The sequence below is a fragment of the Penicillium argentinense genome, assembly GCF_028826775.1.
Source record: "Penicillium argentinense strain IBT 30761 chromosome Unknown utg000011l_segment0_segment0, whole genome shotgun sequence".
NCBI lineage: Eukaryota > Fungi > Ascomycota > Eurotiomycetes > Eurotiales > Aspergillaceae > Penicillium > Penicillium argentinense.
This window is the reverse complement of record NW_026622670.1, coordinates 1,437,435-1,458,356: the sequence shown is the minus strand read 5'-3', so window position 1 is coordinate 1,458,356 and position 20,922 is coordinate 1,437,435. Positions and strand designations below refer to the sequence as shown.

The 20,922-nt window shown below is 49.9% G+C and overlaps 6 protein-coding genes across 6 annotated transcripts; 2 read left to right on the top strand and 4 right to left on the bottom strand.

Annotated features, from left to right (window-relative positions):
• Positions 1 to 165: 165 nt before the first annotated feature.
• N7532_011554 (putative MFS multidrug transporter) lies at positions 166 to 2,115 on the bottom strand (the record flags this gene model as incomplete). Its single annotated transcript, XM_056624045.1, has 6 exons — positions 166 to 722; positions 781 to 1,122; positions 1,182 to 1,311; positions 1,370 to 1,783; positions 1,854 to 2,011; positions 2,067 to 2,115. The coding sequence occupies 6 exons, from the start codon at positions 2,113 to 2,115 to the stop codon at positions 166 to 168; spliced, it is 1,650 nt and encodes a 549-aa protein (XP_056469033.1).
• A 622-nt stretch (positions 2,116 to 2,737) lies between these two features.
• On the bottom strand, positions 2,738 to 5,198 carry N7532_011553 (Zn(II)2Cys6 transcription factor; the record flags this gene model as incomplete). Its single annotated transcript, XM_056624044.1, has 7 exons — positions 2,738 to 3,264; positions 3,321 to 3,602; positions 3,678 to 3,797; positions 3,854 to 4,434; positions 4,502 to 4,596; positions 4,654 to 4,924; positions 4,978 to 5,198. The coding sequence occupies 7 exons, from the start codon at positions 5,196 to 5,198 to the stop codon at positions 2,738 to 2,740; spliced, it is 2,097 nt and encodes a 698-aa protein (XP_056469032.1).
• Positions 5,199 to 8,251: 3,053 nt separating this feature from the next.
• N7532_011552 (uncharacterized protein) lies at positions 8,252 to 8,715 on the top strand (the record flags this gene model as incomplete). Its single annotated transcript, XM_056624043.1, has 2 exons — positions 8,252 to 8,347; positions 8,404 to 8,715. The coding sequence occupies 2 exons, from the start codon at positions 8,252 to 8,254 to the stop codon at positions 8,713 to 8,715; spliced, it is 408 nt and encodes a 135-aa protein (XP_056469031.1).
• A 412-nt stretch (positions 8,716 to 9,127) lies between these two features.
• On the bottom strand, positions 9,128 to 11,248 carry N7532_011551 (putative flavin-binding monooxygenase; the record flags this gene model as incomplete). The annotated part of the gene is made up of 5 exons (XM_056624042.1): positions 9,128 to 9,283; positions 9,341 to 9,794; positions 9,859 to 10,394; positions 10,462 to 10,568; positions 10,633 to 11,248. The coding sequence occupies 5 exons, from the start codon at positions 11,246 to 11,248 to the stop codon at positions 9,128 to 9,130; spliced, it is 1,869 nt and encodes a 622-aa protein (XP_056469030.1).
• A 637-nt stretch (positions 11,249 to 11,885) lies between these two features.
• On the bottom strand, positions 11,886 to 15,950 carry N7532_011550 (ABC transporter ATP-binding protein; the record flags this gene model as incomplete). The annotated part of the gene is made up of 1 exon (XM_056624041.1): positions 11,886 to 15,950. The coding sequence occupies one exon, from the start codon at positions 15,948 to 15,950 to the stop codon at positions 11,886 to 11,888; it is 4,065 nt and encodes a 1,354-aa protein (XP_056469029.1).
• Positions 15,951 to 18,962: 3,012 nt separating this feature from the next.
• N7532_011549 (cytochrome P450) lies at positions 18,963 to 20,792 on the top strand (the record flags this gene model as incomplete). The annotated part of the gene is made up of 4 exons (XM_056624040.1): positions 18,963 to 19,649; positions 19,740 to 19,969; positions 20,021 to 20,456; positions 20,532 to 20,792. 4 exons carry the CDS (start codon positions 18,963 to 18,965, stop codon positions 20,790 to 20,792), a joined length of 1,614 nt encoding a protein of 537 aa, XP_056469028.1.
• Between the last annotated feature and the right edge of the window lie 130 nt (positions 20,793 to 20,922).

The following is a 20,922-nucleotide window of genomic DNA, read 5'->3' as shown; positions in this document are numbered from 1 at the left end:
TGTAGAGATCACTAATTAAATATGCTCGGTAACGTCCGAAACGTCGGAACCAGATGTCTATATTACCGCAATATATGCAAATGCAGATTTCCAAGGAATTGCAGGCTTGAAAGCACAACACAAACAGACTCATAAAATCGTAACCTTAGATAATAAGGCTTCCGTTTACACCTCCTCGGGTGTTCTGGTCCCACTGGAGGACTTCATCAGATCTTCCTCCAGCAGTCGTTGGCAGAAGGGGCTTGTCTTCCGAATCCAAGGACCGAAATAGAGTAGTGCAAATGGGATAGGAATGCAGACTAAGCTAGCAAACCCAAGAACGGATGTTCCCCACGAGACCCCAAGCTTTGCATAAAGAGGATCGGCGGCAAGCGGGAATAAAGCTCCTGCGACACTCCGCATAATGACTGATGAGGCTAACGCACTGGCGGAGTAGATGCGGTATGCGTCAGTGACGTAGGTGAGTAGAGAGATGAAGATGGTCTGGTAACCCATTCCGAAGATCAAGCCCGAGAGCACGGGTACGATCCAGTGAATGGATTGCTTTGCCGACCAAGCCAGCCAGAAGAGACTGATGGTTAGGCATGGACCTGCGACACACGACAATGGTAGTCGATGATACTCGGGGCTGGATGCCCAGCGCTTTCCAAGCTTTTTAGCCTTATCGTAGAGGGCGTCGTAGTAGAGAGCAAAAATGCAGGAGGATGCGGCACCGATACCCACTAAACAACGTTAGCCTTAGGTATTTCGACAAGTCAAAATGCCCATCAATAGACATACTCGGAATGTATGTAAGGGATGTCATTGCGACGTCGAAGTGGTAGGTGTCTTTGCGGAGTAAGTATTGCTCGAGAAAAAGGGTGCTGTGGTAGGACATACTCTCGAAGATGATGGGATATGCCTGGAAGTAGAAAAACACCATGCTCCAGGCAAGGGAGATGAAAATAGCAGTGAATAGGATGATAGGCTCAAAAATAAGCATGGTGAGAGGCCGTGTGATGGTTTGGATAAGAGTGAAAGCGCCGTCGGACTTGAGCTCCTGTGGAGCGAGATACCGGTCGGACTCGGTCGCTTTTCTCAAGGTCTTGGCTTTTTTTCTCAACAACACAGGAGAAAAAGTTTCTTTTGAGAAAGTTAGTCGACGATTCTCATCATGTGCGTGGGGCTGGGTTCCACCATACCGGAGAAGAAGAGAAGTCCTATCCAAGTGACCCCACTCAGGATCAAGTCAATGCGAAAGGTCCAGCGCCAGCCATACCTAACGGAGCATCCTGAGATGATAGGACCAATTATAGGACCGAAGCTTGTGGCCTACATAGTATAACGTTAAATTGCTGCATCTGAGGTGATGATAAACAGTATGCCATACCGACATATACATCGCCATCGCCCGACCTCGAGTTCGCAGGTCTGAGAACATATCGGCATAAACACCTCCAACGACAGTCTGAGGTGCAGCAGCCATCGTGCCACAGATCACTCGAAATATCAAAAGCGATGTCCAATTAGGTGCCAAGGCGCAACCCAGTGTTCCGAGACAGAAAACAGTAAAAGTCCAAAAGATAACCGGTCTACGCCCAATAGTCTCGCTAAGTGGGCTGAAGACAAGTGGTCCGATGCAGTATCCAATCAGGAAGATTGCTGTTGGTAGGACCTTTTGGCCGTCGTCTGACAGGTTGAAGTCCTGCATGATAGTGGGGACTGCATTGCTAGGTAGGGATGATGATATGCCGCTATTGAGCACAACAATCAGTCCGATAACACCGTTGTAAATCTTCTTATTCTATCCGAGGAAACAGTTAGTAACAAGGACGATTCAATATATTGTACATCACACAGATAGCCACGCGTACAAGAGACCAATGGTTTGGGTTCGATTTTGAGTCCGGAGAGAACTCGACAAGTATTTCTTGTGTAGGCAAATCAACTAGTGAATAGTCCTCATCCTTTCTCAAGTCTGCCTTAGACATTTTCGAGCCGATTTCCTTTTCATTCGAGGTCGGCTTTTTATCTGTGAAAAATGTTAGGACATAACACGGACTAAAGACAAGGAGGACAGGTCGTACCGGAAGAAGAATTAATTATGAGAGATGATAAAGACCGGCCTGTATCCATATCTATTCTCTGGACTAAAAATCAAGTACAAAACAAAGAAGAAGAAATGAGCGTGGATCAAGTCAATTGTCAAGTGTCCCTGAAAGGTGGGAACCGCGCACTATATAGCATCGATTTCTGGTCAGGCACCAACCCAGGGGACATACAGTGGAGAAAAAATCTCTTCTGCGGCCCTGAGTCACGGCACCGAGATTTTGTGACCATGCGTAATGTTCCAAACTATTATGTTTGCGTTCTTAGCAACGATCCAATTAAGACTGCGCTATACAAAATTTGAAGCAAGTGGGCCGGCCCCGAACCGGCCCCGGCCCTTAGGGCACACCCGGCCCCGGCCAAGACCCGGTCTCCTGACGGGCGCCTCCGAAGCCTAGATCTCCCGCTGTTGTCCACTACGAGAATGTAATCATCACACCCCTGTTGTGGAGCGTGATTTCAGATGATTGTGACATTTGTATACTACTGTGTGGCGGCCCAAAACCTCTTTGGTCTACCGCGTGCCTCTCGACATGCCTGGCTCGGATTATCAATTGTGGACCAACGATGTAGATCAAATAAAGTCCGAATCGATTAAACGTCATCCCTGTGCAAATCAAATGGGTATATTGATTAATGTTCTATCCTTTTACTGCGGCAAAGACGGCATCACGGGCAAGAAGTCAAAAATATCGTTTTGGCCTTCTTCAAAAAGACCAAAAGAGTCCGCGATTGAATTTGACATGGTCCAATTGGGCGCTTCCATTGTGTCTGGCAGCCTTGGGGGAGGCGGTCTAGTCGTGGCAGCTGCATCATTACTCGGCAGTGGGGCTAGATTCGGGACTTTCTCGTTCGGAATAGATGTGCCGGTTCTGTAGCGAGGGTCATCCAGTGCCACATGAGGGGGATTCTGCATGGAACTGTCGGGCCCCCTGTCGAAAGGCAAGGACCCATCGCCTTGCTCGGAAACATTTGGTCCCTCGGCGCTGCCGTGGCTCCTCGGACGCTGACTAGCAATAATTGCTCGTGCGTAGTTCACGAATATGGAGACGGTACGGTGGATGTCCGGGTAAGGTGGCTGCTTAAGAAAATCGCAGATCATTTCTGCTCTTCCCAGGAGAATATCTTGGTCGATCATATTTGGACGCCAGCGTGCAATCCGAAGTGCAAAGGTCGCTGTTCATAGGTGAGTATGTCTGCCCATATCAAAACCTGGCCGCGGCATAACTTACTGACAAAGGCAATTGTCAGAGCAGGGTATGTGGGGGCCCATGGCAGCTGACATCTGTAGGCCGGCTCGTTGATCAAGAATGCCATCTGATCCATGATAGTGGTGACTAATGACTGCCACAAGTTCAGCACATCCTGGTCTATTGTTTCGATGTCGGAGTTTTGCGTTCTGGGCTGCAACTTCTGGATACGAGCCAGCGACGCACATAGCACAAATATCCTAGCGTACAGAAGCATAAGTTTCAGGCTGCTTCGCTGGAAAGCTCCGGCGTGGAACCCGTTGTCTAAAATGGACAATTAGAAATCTCGCGTCTCATAATCTTTCCTCCCCGAGATCTTTCCACCCCGGAAGCGCTTACTCATATGGATTTCGTCCCATGTAGTCCACCAACTCTGTAACCTTGTCATTATAGCTGGCAGCTCTGATGAAACAATATCACAAATGTTACCGCAATTCTCGATCACCATGCGAGAGTTCCCTGTAATGCAATCAGTCAAGAACCTAAATTGCAAAGGACAACAGGTAGGCACTGACCTCGGAGTTGATGAAGCTCAACGATACACACTGTTCGCATATCCGAGGGAAGTGATAATGGATAGTCAAGAAACCTGCGTAGCTTCATTATATCCACCTCACCGATGCGTGACTTGCGGCCTGTTCCAGAAGCTACATCCAGTTCCAAAGTAAAACTGATGAGCCACGTTCGCGTTTCCCAGACCAGCTGACGGTCTGCCATTGAAGCAGACAGCGAACTTCTTGGAACATTTTCTTGGGATAGTAACCGGTCCAGTGACTTTTCTAGACCCGAATCCAATGCAGTACGTAATATAAGAGCTGTGGAAAACCAGGTTTTCTCCGAGTATGCAGCAAGTAGAATCATTCCTTGGACAGTCTCGAGCTTCGTGGGGCGTTCGAAAAAGCTATCTTCGGCCAATCTCTGCGCTTCGTCTTGCAAGACACGTTGCATGTGCGTATCAGTTCGTAGATCCACGACAGCGCGACTAGCGAGGTAAATGATCACAGTGAAGCAAAATAGTGAACGTGACCGGACGGAGTCGAATGTGTCCCGGATCGGGTCGAAAAGACCCAAGAAGTTCTTCATGCCACCGGTAAATCTACAGAATCAAAAGGTAAGTCTTTTGCTTGAGGGTTAGAGGTGTCTCGAATTAGTTGCGTGCGTACCGTTCATACATGACTCTCGCACGCTCTTCTGTAACGATACCCCTCGCAATAATGTCGCCTCGAGGGTCTCCACTGGATGAATGTTCCATGAATATCTTGAAGATCAGTCAGTAACGCCCATCAATCCGAACGGTAAAATGGCTGCCACTTACATCATCTGAGCCGAGCAAGTTGACAGACATAGAATGAACAGCTGAGACCGGTGCAATCATATCGTTGGGGCTCAATTGCTGTGACTCGGGACCATGATGATCTGCTGTTTGAGATCGTCTTGGTTCTCTGAAAGCAGATGACTCCGGCAGCGAGTCAATAGAGGCATCGAAAGACGCATCCTGTCCGGTTACCGGAGAGTATTCACGCTCCCCTGAGATTGGAGTATGAAAGCCGCTTCGATGATCTAGCGGAGTTGCTACCGCAGAAGTACTATATCTGAATGGTTCAGCTGGATGCTTACCCGACGAAGTGCATGGACTTACCGTGCTGGTGTGGCTGTTTTTCTCCGGCGTTCGTTGCGTCTTCGGGTATCTTCAATTGGATCAAGAATGCAGTCACGTCCTGTTGAGCTACAGCGGAAGCAAGGGACCTGATTTCGTGCGTCGCAACGCATCTTCTGCCGGCGGCACCACCGACATGCTTTAAAGAACCGGACCGGAATATTCTCCGCCCGGAAGACAATCTCCGAGCCTCTCTCACTCATGGTTTTGTTTCCGGCTGTTACAACTGGCCGCGAGCAGCAGAACAGTATTCAGTTTCTTGCGCCGAGTCCGAGTACGTCAATCATTTGGCACTGAGTATGGCGGGCCAACGGCGTCATCCGGACCATTCGCACTGGCGGGGAAAGGGCATACCGGTCACGTGAATCGGACACCGGTTCTCACCCGAAATAAGAAAGCGCGTCTGTATCACGTGACAGAAATACTTTGCCTTGCAGCCTCAGAAACAGGGCACTAATTCTTGGGCCATCGAGCCAGACAAGCGCAGATGACTTGATACTGCATGCTACCTCTGTTTCACCATTGTTGTCAGGGGCATGTGGTTGTCCTAAACCCAGAACAGGGTGGCTTCCGCCTTCCTCTATTGCCCTGAATCTGCCTCGTGAGATGCAGAAGCGAGACTGCAAAATGGGGGCTGTGGGGGCCAGGCTAAGTACCCGTCGAGGTTTGGATTGGCCTGAAGGGCTGTGTATCAAAAAACGTGCCTTGGATAACTGCCCGTCAATCTTCCCAGATTTTGAGAGTCCATGCGGTTCTCCAGGGTATAATCGCATCGCCTCTTTGGTGGTACAGAAATTTGCGAACTTTCAGCTAAACAAGAGTCGTGTAGATGTCAAGCCGTTCCGGCATGCGGCTCTGAGCTTGACCGAAGCGCTTGGAGGTTTGGCTGTGGAACCAAAACAGTCTGCATGATTGGCCATATTGTTGGCATGGATGTGTTATAGCAAATGATGACTCTCGGCCATGTTTTGGCCCCTTTGGCCCCAACTTAGCGTCAACGGGCTCTTGACTGTAAACCCGGCTATTTTGTAAGGCTGTGCAGGCAAGCTCTTATTGAGACGCTCCACAATTTGAATGTGATGGAATCAATTAGCTGCGGTCCCCGCAGCTGCCTTTTTCTTTTTTGTTCATACAACTACTCACTCCATTCATCATACAATCATCAAGTCTTTCAAAATGCAGATTGCTGGCTGGATCACCCGTTTTCTCCAAGTCAGCTTCATCCTTGTCTTCGGATACTGACTTAGAAGCTCACCCAAAGTCTTAGGTTTTATTCTCGATCGTTGTCCTCGCCTTATCGATTTCACTTGCCAGGCAACAATACTATGGCAAAGTTCCATCTCAAACTAGCTATGCCGCTTTTACCGGGGCCCTGGGTATAGTAGCTGCGATAGTTGGTTTTGCTTCCTTGTTCAACGATCGCCTCAAGGGCGTCATCACATGGGTTCTTGACGGTGTCACTGCAATTGCTCTTTTGGCTGCTGGTATAGTGTGTTATCCTTCTATAGACAGATGGCATTGTGATACAAGTTATACTGACCGCATTTCGTATTAGGCTTATGCCGTGTCTCTTCGTGGTACTAACTGCAAGGACGAGTCAACCGATGGAAACACCTGGGATAACCCGTTAATTAGCGGAGGCTGTTACTACCATGACGATGGCACGAAGACCTGTCGCGACGGTCACGTCGTGAAACAGCGTTGCAATCGCGCCACGGCTGATGCTGCATTTATGTTCCTTGCATGCATTGCTTGTATTTGCGCTCTTGTCGTCTCGTTCCTCACTCGCCACCGCTAGGCATTGGGAAAGACGCAGAAAGGTCGAAAGCTATTGCCATGGTCAAGAAAGGGAATCCATGTATTGTTCAAACGAACAGTGCGGTTTTTTTTTTTTTTTTTTTGGTCTGATTTCATACCAAAAGACTATATGACGCTCGCCGCAACACGATCCGATATAATTATGAGGAAATGAAGTTTCACTATTTTCAACCAAGAAATATATTCTTCCTTGAATAACAATGCCAGACCACATTGAATGCATGGCACCGTGAGTATTCTTTTGTTATCTCTCTCATTGGCGCAGTGCTTCTCCAAATACAAGCAAATGGCCTGGCACTCCAACTTGGACCGCCTTGCTACCCACCATAAGGATCCACACATACCACCATACCAGTAAGCCATAATGAGTAAAGCACGAGAATCTTTCGGCCTGAGCAAAGTCTTGAAATGGGGCTTAATAAAATTCAAGAACACTAGGTAATCCTTCATCGTTGCCTGTGTGCATTTGACCGGAAGCAATCTGGTCAAAATAGATACAGCCGGATAGGGATTGTGTTCGTCGGCGTCTGGCTCATCGAGGTGACACAATCCAACGAAATCACGCGGAATTTGCTCCACTTGAATCAAGGACGACTCAGTGGTTAATATGGCATACTCATCAGCCATGCGATGGAATATACTTCCGGGGCGAAGAGGATTGGTAGCTTCCTAAAGGGCCATTTTGCCTTGTGTCAGATTAAGCCATGACAGGTCAGTAGCATCGGCGGGTTTTAATGGCCAAGCTTCATTCGGTGTCGACGCTTCGATTGAAGTTATGCTGGCAATCCCTAACATGGCAGCAGATGCCCATAGAGCATCACGATCTTGAGGTCGAATTGGAGATGATAATTTTTTGATCTCGCAAAGCAGCTTCTCTCGACCAATGATAAGACTCAGCCAAGGGTCGCTTTTCGTCGTTCGATGAGTTTGATAGAAATCGATCATGTGTTGCCGTGATGACTTCATAATGTGCATGAGAAATGGGTTCTATAGATGATGAGACTCGCACATCAATAGAAGCACAGAAAAACAGAAACAAACCTCTAGCGCAACTTTCACAACTCCCCTTTGTAGACTTCAATTGACCGAACGGGTGTAAAGGTATGTGCTGTATGGTTTTGGAATCGACTGAGACGCACTATGTCTTCCATGTCCAGCTGAAATGACTCGCGGCCATCGCCTACCGTAATCGTAGGCAATAAGTATGTATCAAGGTCGGATAGCCTTGAATTATAGACCACTTGACCACGAGAACTCTCCAACTGGGTTGTATGCGTCTGCTCTCGGGCTACTTGGACATCTGAACCAACCGGTAGGCTGTAATTACATGCGACACCATAGCATACGCATTTTTCGCGTTGGGGCTTAGCTTGATTACGCTTAAAGTATTGGAACCAACAAGCCCCTAGTGATCACTGTGGGTAGATTAATCTTGCCTATGGGTGAATTGGCCGACGAAGATGCGGTTGTCGATCTCACATCGCCATCTAATGGCCGTGATATCTCAGAACAAGAAGTGGATGCACTCGCATCCGTACGTGCCTCATCAGTCCGACTCGCTCCCACCGTTCATGGGCCGGGAGACTACAGTTTCACCTACATGCTCGCGCAATTGCCCGTGAAAGGGGAGTCTCTGCATGTGCTGGCGAAGGCATCAACCGCTGGCCTGCAGTGCATCGCCTTGATGCTGCTCGTCTCTATCGCCTGACTCTGGAGAAGGGCGTCGCAGGCGCAAGGTATCACGCGGTGGCCGAGGAAGAAATTCCTATGAAGGATATTGCGGAAGCCCTTGGTCGCGGTCTAAATCTTCCAATCGTGTCGAAGACATCGGAAGAGGCTCCTGCGCATTTCAACAGCTTCATGGCTTTCGCTGCTAGTGCGGATAATCCCACTTCTAGCTAGAAGGCCCGAAAGACACTCGGATGGGTGCAGACCCACCCGACTCTTCTTGAAGACATCAACTCGGGCATTTAAACTGACGATGCTAGTACAAAAGCGAACGTATCTGTTTGAAATAGAAAAAGATAAATATACAACCAACCACGTTGTTCCGCCGTAATCTCCGCTTATCGCCACCGTCACTCTCTGTGCAAATGTAGGTTAAGGCCACCAATCTCCGCAAGGGCATTCACGAGGACTGGGGTGGTTGGGTAAGACCTATAGAAGGATTTAAATTCATTATGACACACAATTTTAACTTGCAACTAGGAGCCTCTACAAGTCTGCACAAGTAAGTCGCAAATTTGGATCTTTGTTATCATCTTGTCTAGTCTATCTGATATCTCTAGTTAGTAATGCCATTCTGCATTTTCGTTCAAATCTTAGTGGCTCTCTCCTGATGGCGAGTGCCCTTCGACAGTCCAGTCTCAACCGCTTTGATTTGAAGTGCCAGGAACTTGGAGTAGATTCGGCAAAGCGCCAGGTTTCCACCAAAGTACCAGAAACCAGGATGGCCGCTGGGACGCCACATCTGAATGAAATTAACACATGCCTAGAAATGCAATCCATGGAGAGGCCATTCACTTACCGCACGAAGCTCTCCCTCGTTGTCCAAGTCCCATACATCGGAGCACCGGTCTGCGACCTTGTCACCCAGCACCTTCCGAACAGTCGTCCGCATATTATCATATCCAGTGGCCAAGACAACAATATCAGCAGGAAGCAAACTTCCATCAGCCAGCTTCAACTCACGCAAACCGAATCCATCGATACCGCGTGGGCTATGCTTGACCTTGATCTTGTCGTCGGCAATAAGCTTGCTACATCCCACGTCAATGTAATATCCTCCGCCAGCGGTATAGTAAGCACGGGCGATACCGGCGCCATCTTGACCAAAGTCAAGTTGGAAACCAGCACGGCGCAGACCATCCAGGGTCTCTTTTTCGGCCTCCGCAAAGCGCTTGGTTCCATGCACGGCCAAGGCGAACTGAACAGGGAATGGCAGGCTCTCTGAGACAATATCGCATTCTTCAGTTGGGGGACTATATGAAATCAAAATATTAGCAAACCCATCTCCAGCATAGGGTGGGGCCATCTGAAGCATACCCGTCATCCTCATGCAATCCTTCGTGCATCATGAAAACACCCTTGTCGGCTGTGATGACATAGGTACCGCTGCGCTGCAGCATAGTGACCTCTGCACCATTCTCATAGTAATTCTGAGCTATATCATGGCCACTGTTACCGGTCCCCACAACGACCACTTTCTTACCACGAGCGTTCAACTCGGCTGCGTCACGATGTTGGCTTCCGTGATAGACGGTACCCTGAAAAGAGCTCTGGCCAGGGAAGGTCGGAATTCGAGGCTCGCCCGAGTGTCCAGTGCACCACACAACATGGCGGGGACGCAATGTGCGCTGAGAACCGTTGCCGCGAGTTACGGCAACATTCCATTGGCCAGTGGCATCACTGTATTCGGCCGAGGCGACAGAAGTTCTTGTCCAGACATTCAATTCCATAATGTTTGCGTAAGCTTCGAACCAATCACCTAGCTTATCTTTAGGAGTGAACTGCGGCCAGTTCTGAGGGAAGGGAAGGTAAGCCATGTGGGTGAACTCAGCGGGATCGTGAGTAACCAGAGTCTATCAGGGACAGCTGTTAGCTCGAGCTCTTTCATGTCGATATGGAATAGCAAGATCGCTAGCTCACCCGGTAACGCTTGCGCCAGTTATCGCCAACCCGCTCGTGCTTGTCCACAATCAGGCAAGACAGTCCAAGGTTTTGAAGACGGGCGCCCATGTTCAAGCCAGCTTGGCCTAAAAATCCAACATATTAGCATACTCTGTGCATGCCTTCTCAAATCAAGACAAGGTCACTTACCAGCTCCAACAACCAGAACGGTAGGCTCCGCATCCGAGAATTCCTTCTGTCGCTCTCTCCGCTCAATCCAAGTTCCGCAGGCCAATCCGCCGGGCATAGACTCGGTTGTGCCCTCCGGCCGCCTTTTTCCCAGAGGTTCCTCTACTCCCTTCAGCGCCTGGAGTGAGGTGTAAATGGCATATGCCTTCCAGCGACCATCGGCGGCCTGTGTCAAGCGTAGCATGCCCGTTCCGGTACCGGCAGCCGTTTCAAAGAAAAACATACTCGAAACCCAGCTAAGGCCTTTCACAACCTGATCCCATTTAGGCGTGAATTTCCCCTTATCCTGAAGCCGGAAGTTCGATAGCGCAGAGGCACCCTGGCGCTTGCGGAGGAAGTCTTGGATCTCGGTCAACGTGTGAAGGGTACGCATATCCCAATCCAGGGCGAGCATGTCGCGCCACCATGACTCTTGGTGGAATAGATTTCCCAAATCAATGCTATCGGCGTGAGCCAGTTGGATTTGAAGGTTTGTAAGCCATTGTTGGGCGATGGCATGTGGCTCGGAGGGGGAGCTGGAGGGTGTCGTAGGGAGCTGGATAACGTGCGGGTTCCCGCCCGTCAATGTTGTCGCCATAATGTAAGAGAGTCAAGGGAAACACTCGTCAAAGGTCAAATACTGGAAAGGTTTTGACGACAGCTCCAGCTCACTTTAATAAATGGTAGGTTTCGGCAGTCTGCAGGGCGGATCCGCAAAAATAGGCATTCTCCCATTGTACCGAGCGCGGCCCTTTTCCCTCAGGGCAATTCAACCGAGCCTGGAACACGGAGGGCAACGTGGGGAAACAAACATCACTCCACGACGGAGCCGCCGACATTCGTTGCACGCCTGTCGACACGCGCGCAGTTCTCCCCGGGCTGCGGGGGACTTCGGAGTAAAACCGACCGAAGTGCGGGGGGCAACTCTTCCGAGGTCCCGAACAGGGCATTCAAGCGCTCGGCTCGCTAGTTGTTCCTTTTCTGGAATGCCGCTTCTCTGGAGGAATTGAGTACCTTAGGATGAGGTCTTGGCTGAGGTAAAAATAGCTACCAAGGTCGGTAGCTATAACCACTGAGGTGGGCCGGGTTCGCCTGGACATTTACCGTATGCCATCAGGGACCAAAAGCCCAAGCTGGTATTTGGACCTATTGCGGGAAAAATCCTTCAAGAACTCCGTTTTCATTATCTAAGAATTGATATCCTCATAAATGCATTATATTGTAGATAGGGTAAATCAGGTTTCCAGCGACTGATGAATCACGCTCGTCCGGTATGTCTCGCTGCACTGCACGAGCTCATCATGAGTGCCTTGCTCAACACAGCGACCATCTTCGATGAGGTAGATGCAATCTGCTCGGTGAATAGTGTTAAGCCGATGCGCGATAGCGACGATAGTCGTGCGACCGGCGAGAGTAGCAAGCGCGTCTTGGATTCGTTTCTCCGACTCCACATCCAGAGCACTTGTAGACTCATCCAATAGCAGCATGCGTGGCCGACGAACCAGAGCTCGGGCAATCGAAAGTCGCTGCCGCTGTCCGCCTGAGAACTGTTTACCGTCACGACTGCATGGTGTTTGGTAACCTTGTGGTAGGGCTTCAATCACCTCGTGGATGTTGGCCATCCGGCATGCTTCTTCGATTTCTTCTTGTGTGGGGTCGTGACCTGGTCGTGCACCTAGGCCGATATTGAACGCTACAGTTCCTTCGAATAGCACGTTCTCCTGGGGGACGAGAGCAATATCATCACGGAATGCCGTGCCTAGCTGCCGTGTGACATTGACGCCGTCGACGATCACAGCACCCGACTCTGGTCGGTAGAATCTCTCCAGCATGGCAAATGTTGTAGATTTTCCTGAACCACTCGGCCCAACAAGCGCACAAAACTGGCCTGCTTTGATCTTGAGGCTCAACCCGCGGAGAACAGGTTGGCCTGGTCGTGACGGGTATTCGAAGTGTATGTTCTGTAGCTCGGCACCAACACCAGTCATTGTCGGCGGCGCACCAGGAGAGCTGATAGACCGCTGCTCGGGGTGGACTGCCTCTGGGTCCGGAATTTTCTCATCAAGCAGAAACAACTCGCTGCTTTGAATTTTTCCAGAGACGTCGGGGTTCAATTCTTCGTCGGCAGAGCGAGTAGTGAGCAGCTCGGCAATGTTGGTGGCAGCCACGCCCGCCTTCGAGATATCCGGCGCAAGAGCAAACATCTGTCCACACGATTGAGTACTAAACAGGAGTGCAGGCAGGACGATGAAGAATTGCACCTGGGTGTAGCTGCCGTTTGTGATCTGCTTAGATCCCCACCAGTATGCCAGGGCATAAACGAGATTGCTAATACTGAAAGCCGTGGCGAGGAAGACATTGCCGAACGCAATTGAGTGAAGAGTCTCACGATACGGGGCTTTCAAAGCCCTTTCATAGACCGCATAGGATTGCTTTTCAAGTGAGAATGCCGAGACAGCGCGAATGTTATCAACGGCTTCCACAGTGACAGCAGTTGCTTGTGCAAATGCCTTTTGATGCCTTTCGGCAAAGCGAGCTTGCGTTCGTAGCTTCATCATACCAGCCAACAGCAGAACGGGGATAGTTGGGAGGAGAACAATGGCAATTTTCCATGCAAAGACAAATGACACGACCAGTCCGGCAACCAAGTTCACCGCTGTGGCGAGCAAAAGTCCGATCGTTGTACCGGTAATGCTACCAAGGGCAGTTGCGTCGCCGGTAATGTAGGTGAGAAGAGTTCCCGGTGTCCGATCTTCCATTCCATGCCACGGAATTGTCTGACCCAGCAGGGAACGCAGCGACAAGACCCGAATTCGGTACAAGATCTTATCGGCTGCCCATCCGAAAGCACAGCCGCCCACCACGTTGGCAAAAAACTCGATCAGTGCCATGATGAAAAAAAGTAGTCCATATAAGTGACCACCGTGTCTGATGCCATCTGCGCCGATGCATGGGCTCAAGCTACCAACAGTATGACCGAAAATAACAGCCTCTGCAGTATAGCTTGCTCCAATGATAAATGACATGCCAAGTCCGAGCAGAACGTATTGCAGGTTGGGACGGAGTAAAGAGAATGTAAATTTCGTGGTGAACCAGCCGGAGCGCTTGGGACTTTTCCGCTGCTTTTTTTCTTTCTTCTCACGCTTTTTCCGCCCCTTCTCTGTTTCTTTTTCGTTCCATTTTCCATCTGCAGAGGTAGGCACGGACTCCTCTGTGATGTCGGCTCCATGTACTTCGAGTGTTTTCAAAACGTCTTTTGCATCAGCAGAAAGTGCCTCAGTTGTTGTTGACTCTCTTGCTTGGCGGATAGGATCCGAATTGGCTGAGACAGCTGGGCTTAATTTACCAAGGTTCTGCAGGCGAACCATGTCCGCATAAGGGCCACCACGCGCAACCAATTCAGCATGGGTGCCCTCCTCAACGACTCGTCCCTTCTGTACTAGAATGATTTTGTGGGCGTCTTTCGCAGTAGATAGACGGTGGGCGATTGAAACCATGGTAATGCGCTCAGCGACCTTTGCCAACGCATCTTGAATCAAGCGTTCACTGGTTGAGTCTAGAGCAGCTGTCGCCTCGTCAAGAATAAGTAGCGCGGGATCACGCACAAGGGCTCGAGCTAGGGCAATTCGCTGCTTCTGGCCACCACTCATCTGGCTACCGGAGGATCCTGCACTGGTAGCAAAGCCATGAGGGAGCGCTTCAATGAACACAAGCGCATTCGAGCTGGCTGCGGCTTGTCGGACCAGCTTCACAATTTCAGCGACCTTAGGGTCGAATTCCTCGAGAGCTTTCTTTTCAGTCAAGCCTGTGCGCATCTTTTCCGCTAGCTCGGCAAGACTCGAGTCGAGAATGAAAGGAGCAAGTTCCTGGTGGCTTTCAGACGAGGAGGTAACCAAGCCATAAGCAATGTTTTCCAAAATTGACCGATCCAGCAACGATGGCTCTTGTTGGACAAATCCAATATTCCCTCTGAGATATCGCACATTGAGGTCGCGGAAATTCCGGCCCCCGATCGAAATATCTCCGGATGCAGGGTCGTAGAATCTTTCCAGAAGTGCCACGATGGTCGATTTTCCACCCCCAGAAGGGCCGACAATGGCGGTATGCTTTCGTGGTGGAATGGCAAAATTGGTTCCCTGGAGGATGGGGACTTCCGGTCGAGACGGATAGGTGAAGTGCACATCACGAAACGTGATATCCTCTGAATCAAATGGAGCTGACTTATCTCCCGAGTCATCTGTTCCATCAATCTGTGACTTGCGATTGATGACTGCCAGTAGTCTATCGGCTGCGCCAGTCGCCGCCGCAAAAACGTGAACAAATGGGGCGACTTGACTGAGGATGAAGGAAGCGTCGATGAGAACGAAGATAACAGTGTAGACAGCACCGACTGATGTTCCGGAGCCCCCGGATTCAACTGAGTCCGCAATTAATCGAGAACCTTCCCAGAAAGCTAAAGCGTTGGCGCTGTAGGCAATGAAATACAGCAGACCGAGTTGTGCCGCATGACTTCCTGCCTTCTTGAGAGCGTCCATGCGTGAACCAGCGAGGTGTTCGGCATACAGTTTCTCCAGACGATCGTTGGAATTGAAGGCATGTACCAGTGTGAGATGTGACAGACTGGATGAAGCAATTGAAGTGGCGACATTGACGTGCTCTGAGATCCGACCTGCGTATTTCTTGATGTAGTAGCCCCCGACATACGACATGAAGAAATAGCATGGAACCACAGATACCAGCATGCCAGCTATTTGAGGTACTTTGATAAATGCGACGATGTACGAAGTGACAAAGTAGGAAACCGTAGAGACGACCAATCCCACCTTCTCTGACGTCCCAGATTGTATCACCCCGATATCGCTGACGAGTCGAGATACGACATCTCCCGCCGGGAGTCCTTCGATATAGCCCGTCTCTTGTCGGATAACACTTTCGAAGTATCTTCGGCGATATCTCCTAGCAATCCGCTCGCTGATATAGCTCCAGCAGCTGCAATGGATGTAGATGAAGCAAAAGTTGGCGATAGTGATGTAGATCACGTATAACACCTTCTGCCGTACTCCATCAGACACATCTGAGTTGACGGAGTCGGATGAAGAGCAAGTGGCGGTATTGAGATCGTTGACCAGCTCACCGAAGACGATACCCAGGAGCGGGAACGGTATACCCGCGGCAATGGAGAAGAAGAAACCGGCGAGGATCAGGCAGACGTCGGTCCGGGTGTAGTCGAGGGAGAAGAGGAGCCGAGTGTAGGCAAAGAACTTGCCAATGCCATCTTTCGTGGGCACGCACTTTTTCATATACCTGGCCTGGGAAGCTCGTTGGTTAATTTGTTGTCACACGCGGAGTAGTTCTCATCGGGTAAGTTTACCGTCTGTGCCCGTTTCCCTTCTTGAGCTCGAACGGACTCATTTGTGAGCCCCATGGTTTCTTCAGAGTATCGTTGATTTTCTCGATTCCTTCAGTAGAAAACTCTCCACGCCACTGTTGGGTGGGGGGATGATGTGGGCGCAGGTCGTGATGCCCGGTTAGTATAGTTCGGCCGTACTCATCGCAAGCGGGAATTGCGTTGAAAAGAAAAGAAAAATCTGTCAGGACATCACGACACTCGAGAAAAGGGGGGCAGTAGCCAAGAAAATGCGCAGCTACAAGCAAAGACGAAAAGAAAAAATGCCGCGAGTGGCTCCGGGTGCCGCCCATGGACCCTGACGCGATGAGAATGCCGGGGGGAATTGACAAAAGTGGAGCCCGGTTCGAAACGCCAACCATGCCGTCCACGCCAATACGACCCAAGAAGCTGCACCTCCCTCGCAGAGGGTCTGGGATCCAGGGGATCCAGCCAAGCGGAGAAAAGAAAAATCGACACCGCTCCACTGGCGATGATCGATTACCGCTCGCAGTGACACACGCACCCTGTTCATTGTTGCTGCTTTCACGGCTCGCGCAGAAGGCGCCACTTGAAAAGCCAACCGTTTGATGTGGTTACCGAGGATCTTGACGCTGCCAATGATCGAGGGCCGTCGCGTGGGCCCTACATGGCAGGGGCCTCGTGGAGATCCACTGCTGCATCAGATAATCTCGTGAAGAAAGATTTTGCTTCCACCATACGCAATCCGGAAGGCTGTGGGCGAGCCAGCGAGGCCCGGGACCCTTGGTGTCTCCATGCCGATCGCGCGAGAAATCGGGGCCAAGTTCCCCCCGGTGAGGTGCGCAAGCAAAACCGCGCCGCGGTCGTCTTCTCGCCAAGAAACCTTCCCAAACTCTGTGGCCACCAGCCAAAAACACAATTTTATCTGATGGCCGAAACATCTAATCTGATCGATTGATAACTCCATGCTCAAACAACTTAGAAAAAATTGCTGTCCGGTCGATCCTAAGAGGTCAGGTCTACCAGGTCATCCGGTCATTTCCTTTCCTCAAGTGGGACCAAGATGGTTCATCGCGACCGTGCGGGCTTCCAAGGGCTCCCGGGGGCCGGCGGGTAGGTATCCCGCGGAAATCCCGCCCTCGCCGCGTTTGCCTGTGGAATGGCTAGGCGTGTTATAAAACAAGAGTATTCTGGTATATGCTTATACAGTGACACAGCAAAAGTTTGGACACCCCTTCTAATACCGCCTTCCTGAAGTAGCGCTACCGCCCAGTATTTTCGGTTTTTTATTGGTAGAGAACTGACAGGCAGAATTAGGGGTGTTCAAACTTTTGCTGTCTCACTGTACATGCATAGCAGGAACGAATAACCCCTGATCTACTTGTCGATCGTCGAATCTGTTGTGTCTCGGTTGGCACCCGAAGGTGGATCATTGGTCGTCAGTCCCGGGTCAGGAGATACCGGGATGCACTAACCGATTGAACCCCAATCTTGGTCAGATTGACAGGGACAAGTGCAGAACCAGACAGGCGGTGCATTCTCGGGCATGAGCAATCTGCATGAGTGAAAAGGGGTACTATTAAAAGCAAGTTCTTGGTTTCTGTATCCCACCGATGTTGAAACAAGGGCTGATCTCTATGTCGGTGACCAGGCCACAGTCATTCGTCAACTAGAAACTATTGCAGTAAAATGGCCCCATAGCTGCTAGAGGTCTCTTTCATTTATAACCAGGTGCAGAAACTTGCTAAACGGGTCCGAGGTCGCTTTCCCTCAAGACGCAAATCTGTCCCTCGCGACGTCACAAGATTATATCGCTGTCTTGCGATTTCTTGGTTTCAAATCCTTGTCTGTCATCCCCTGGTTCATGCATCTCAAATGCTCTTTTGGGTCTCCACAGTCATTCGCTATGTGTTATTCTATTTGTCAGTGCCTATTTATGGTTCGAAATACATCAGGATACCATTACGTTTATCACCGCTATCCTAGTCTCAAGGACAGACTGTCCATGCATGACCAGAGGGATTCTGGAAATCCTGTTGATGAGATCCAAGCAAATATCACCAAATGAGGCTAGCGTCGACCCAATGTTCTACATGTTTCTGTGTAGCACCTGTGAGCTTTCTCGAATGAAAGATCTTATACAGTGTGAAACAACCTGCTTATTAGAGCCTCGGTTGAATATTACATGATTAATTGAGAGAATTCTGATGTCCCCCACCACTATCAATCAATTTAAGCCCTGCATCACCGCGATCATAGATTAATTAACGTAAAAGAAATCTATTCAAAGCGTGGTGCGAACATGGAATGTTGATTCGCAATCGCCTCCAAACGGGAAAGGTTACACCTGATATGGGCGGCGCCATCGATTCTTGGCAATATCGTACCATTTACTGCCTAAGAGTAGTATATTAAAACGACGAGCATCAGCAGGGTGAGATCTAGCAGTCATTGCTCATTTGCTCATCTTTTGCGCGTCTCAGTTGTCCACACGGGGTTGTCTTGACATTATACAGCCTTTTTCAGACGGCCGCTTCCGCGCTTTTTCCCCGCCGATAAGGCCTTCCACCAAGACCTTCGCGCACCGCTTCTCGAAACACGCAGGCATCAAAGTGATTTCCGACGTATTTTTATTTTTGAAATGGCCTTGATTGTTCGCAGACAATTGAGGATTATGGACGGACATCTTCGAAATATCCATGTTAGTAATTCCTCGGAAAGGAATAGGAGTTTGGGAAATCTCATGGTAGGTGCATTCGAGATAGCCGTTGTGCATGACTGACACCTGGGCAGGACTCACCGTTCTGTCGTGGAATCCGTGAGCCGTGAGGCTGAACCTTGAAAGCGGGGTCGACCACCCACTCTTCCCATCAAATACATTTTGCAATCTCGGTCGTCTCCCGCATAACTCTCGCGCCAGCATTAATATCACCAGAGGCTGGAAATGAATAACCTTCAACCACATCACGGCAAAGGCATCGGGTCGCAACAGCTCGTTCTTACTCTTCTCATCCCCTGTGTCTATCTCGTTTACCACCACGTCCTCTTCCCACTATTTCGACGCGATCTCCGCACCATCCCAGGCCCATTTCTTGCCAAGATAACGGACCTGTATCGCCTCTTCATAGTCCGCACCGGATCCGCCCACGAGTATCACATCCGTCTACATGAGCGGCATGGCCCTTTCGTTCGCCTTGGACCCAACAACGTCTCCGTCGGCTCTCCGGCCGCGATACCCGTTCTCTATAATGCACGCACTCGCTTCCCCAAATCCGATTTCTACCCTGTGATGGGAAACGTCGCTCGTGGGAAGGTCGTCCCTACCATCTTCTCCACGTTAGACGAATCTGTTCACGAGTCGATGAAGCGACCTATTGCGCAGGTGTATGCGATGACGAGTCTTCAGACTTATGAGCCACTGGTTGAGAGCACCGAGACTTTATTCTTCAGAAAATTGGAGAAGCTCGTAGAAGAGGAGAGATCTTTTGATCTTGGAACTTGGCTGCATTGGTTTGCGACAGATGTGATCATGGAGATCACTTTTGGGAAAAGGGTGGGGTTCCTAGAGAGAGAAGAAGATGTAGATGGCATATTAGCAACGATTGAAAAGAGATTTTGGTACGTCGCTGTGGTAAGCAATGCCCCATCTCTTGATATCAGCAGAAGTTTCTGTTGCATCCATTTGTTGGAAAGTCTACTGATGAAAAGATCCATTAAACAGACTGGCCAACTGCCCTGGCTGGATAAATTGTTTCATAAGAATTCTCTTATCACCTTTCTCTCGGGCCTTTGGTGGAAGCAGAAAATCTCCCCGGTCCTCAGGTTCACTCTTGACCAAATAGAGGAACGGAAAAGGGCACGCCAGGGAAATCCTGAAAAGAAAGGCCAAGAGCGAGATTTCCTATCTCGGTTCCTTGACATTCAGGATGGCCGCCCAGATATCCCTGACTTGTAAGATACCACACAGAGTTCTTCCCCTTCACGTCTAACCTCAGGCTTTAGTTGGATAATATCTTGGTGCCAACAAAATGTCCAAGCCGGTTCCGAATCCACGGCAATTACACTAACTTCAGTGATATATCACCTCCTCAAAACCCCGGATTCCATGCAAATGCTGCTTGCAGAGCTAAATAATGCAAACCTTCCATCACCAATTCCCTGGGATATGGCCCATAAGCTTCCATGCCTTGACTCTTGCATTAAGGAGGCCTTGAGAATGACCCCGGCCATTGGTATCCCGTTGGAGCGGGTCGCTCCACCGGAAGGTATAGAGTTGTCTGGCAAGTATTTCGAACCTGGAACGGTCCTTGGAGTGAATGCATGGGTTGTGCATAGAGATCAGCAGGTATTTGGAGTCGATGCTGCTTCTTGGAGGCCGGAGCGGTGGATCGAGGCAGGTCCAGATGCAAGGAAGGCCATGGAGCGAGCACTATTTGCCGTAAGTTTTGTCGACAGATTATCTCGAATGCTTTACGTTGCTTGGAAGGTCCTGGCATTGACATTGTTACACTAGTTCGGAGGGGGATCAAGAGTCTGCCTTGGGAAGAATATTTCCTACCTGGAAATGTACAAAGTTATCCCTGAACTGCTCACAAGATTCAAGGTTTGTTACTTCCGGTTCAACCGCTTCGATCTGTCGGTTCATACTTATGATCCAACCCCGATACAGTTCGAGCTCACAAACCCACGAAGAGAATGGTCGGTGAAAAACGGCTTCTTTACGTATACGAAGGGTGTCGAAGTCAAAATTCAGAAAAGAACGAGTTCGGATTGACATTGAGGGATACTCCTAGTAGTAATCAAACAGATAACCCCTTGCGCACAGAGAATCACTAGATACAAAGGCCTGTAAACTTTTCATATGTACGATACCCCCGGAACACAACGACACCGACCCGCTGTAA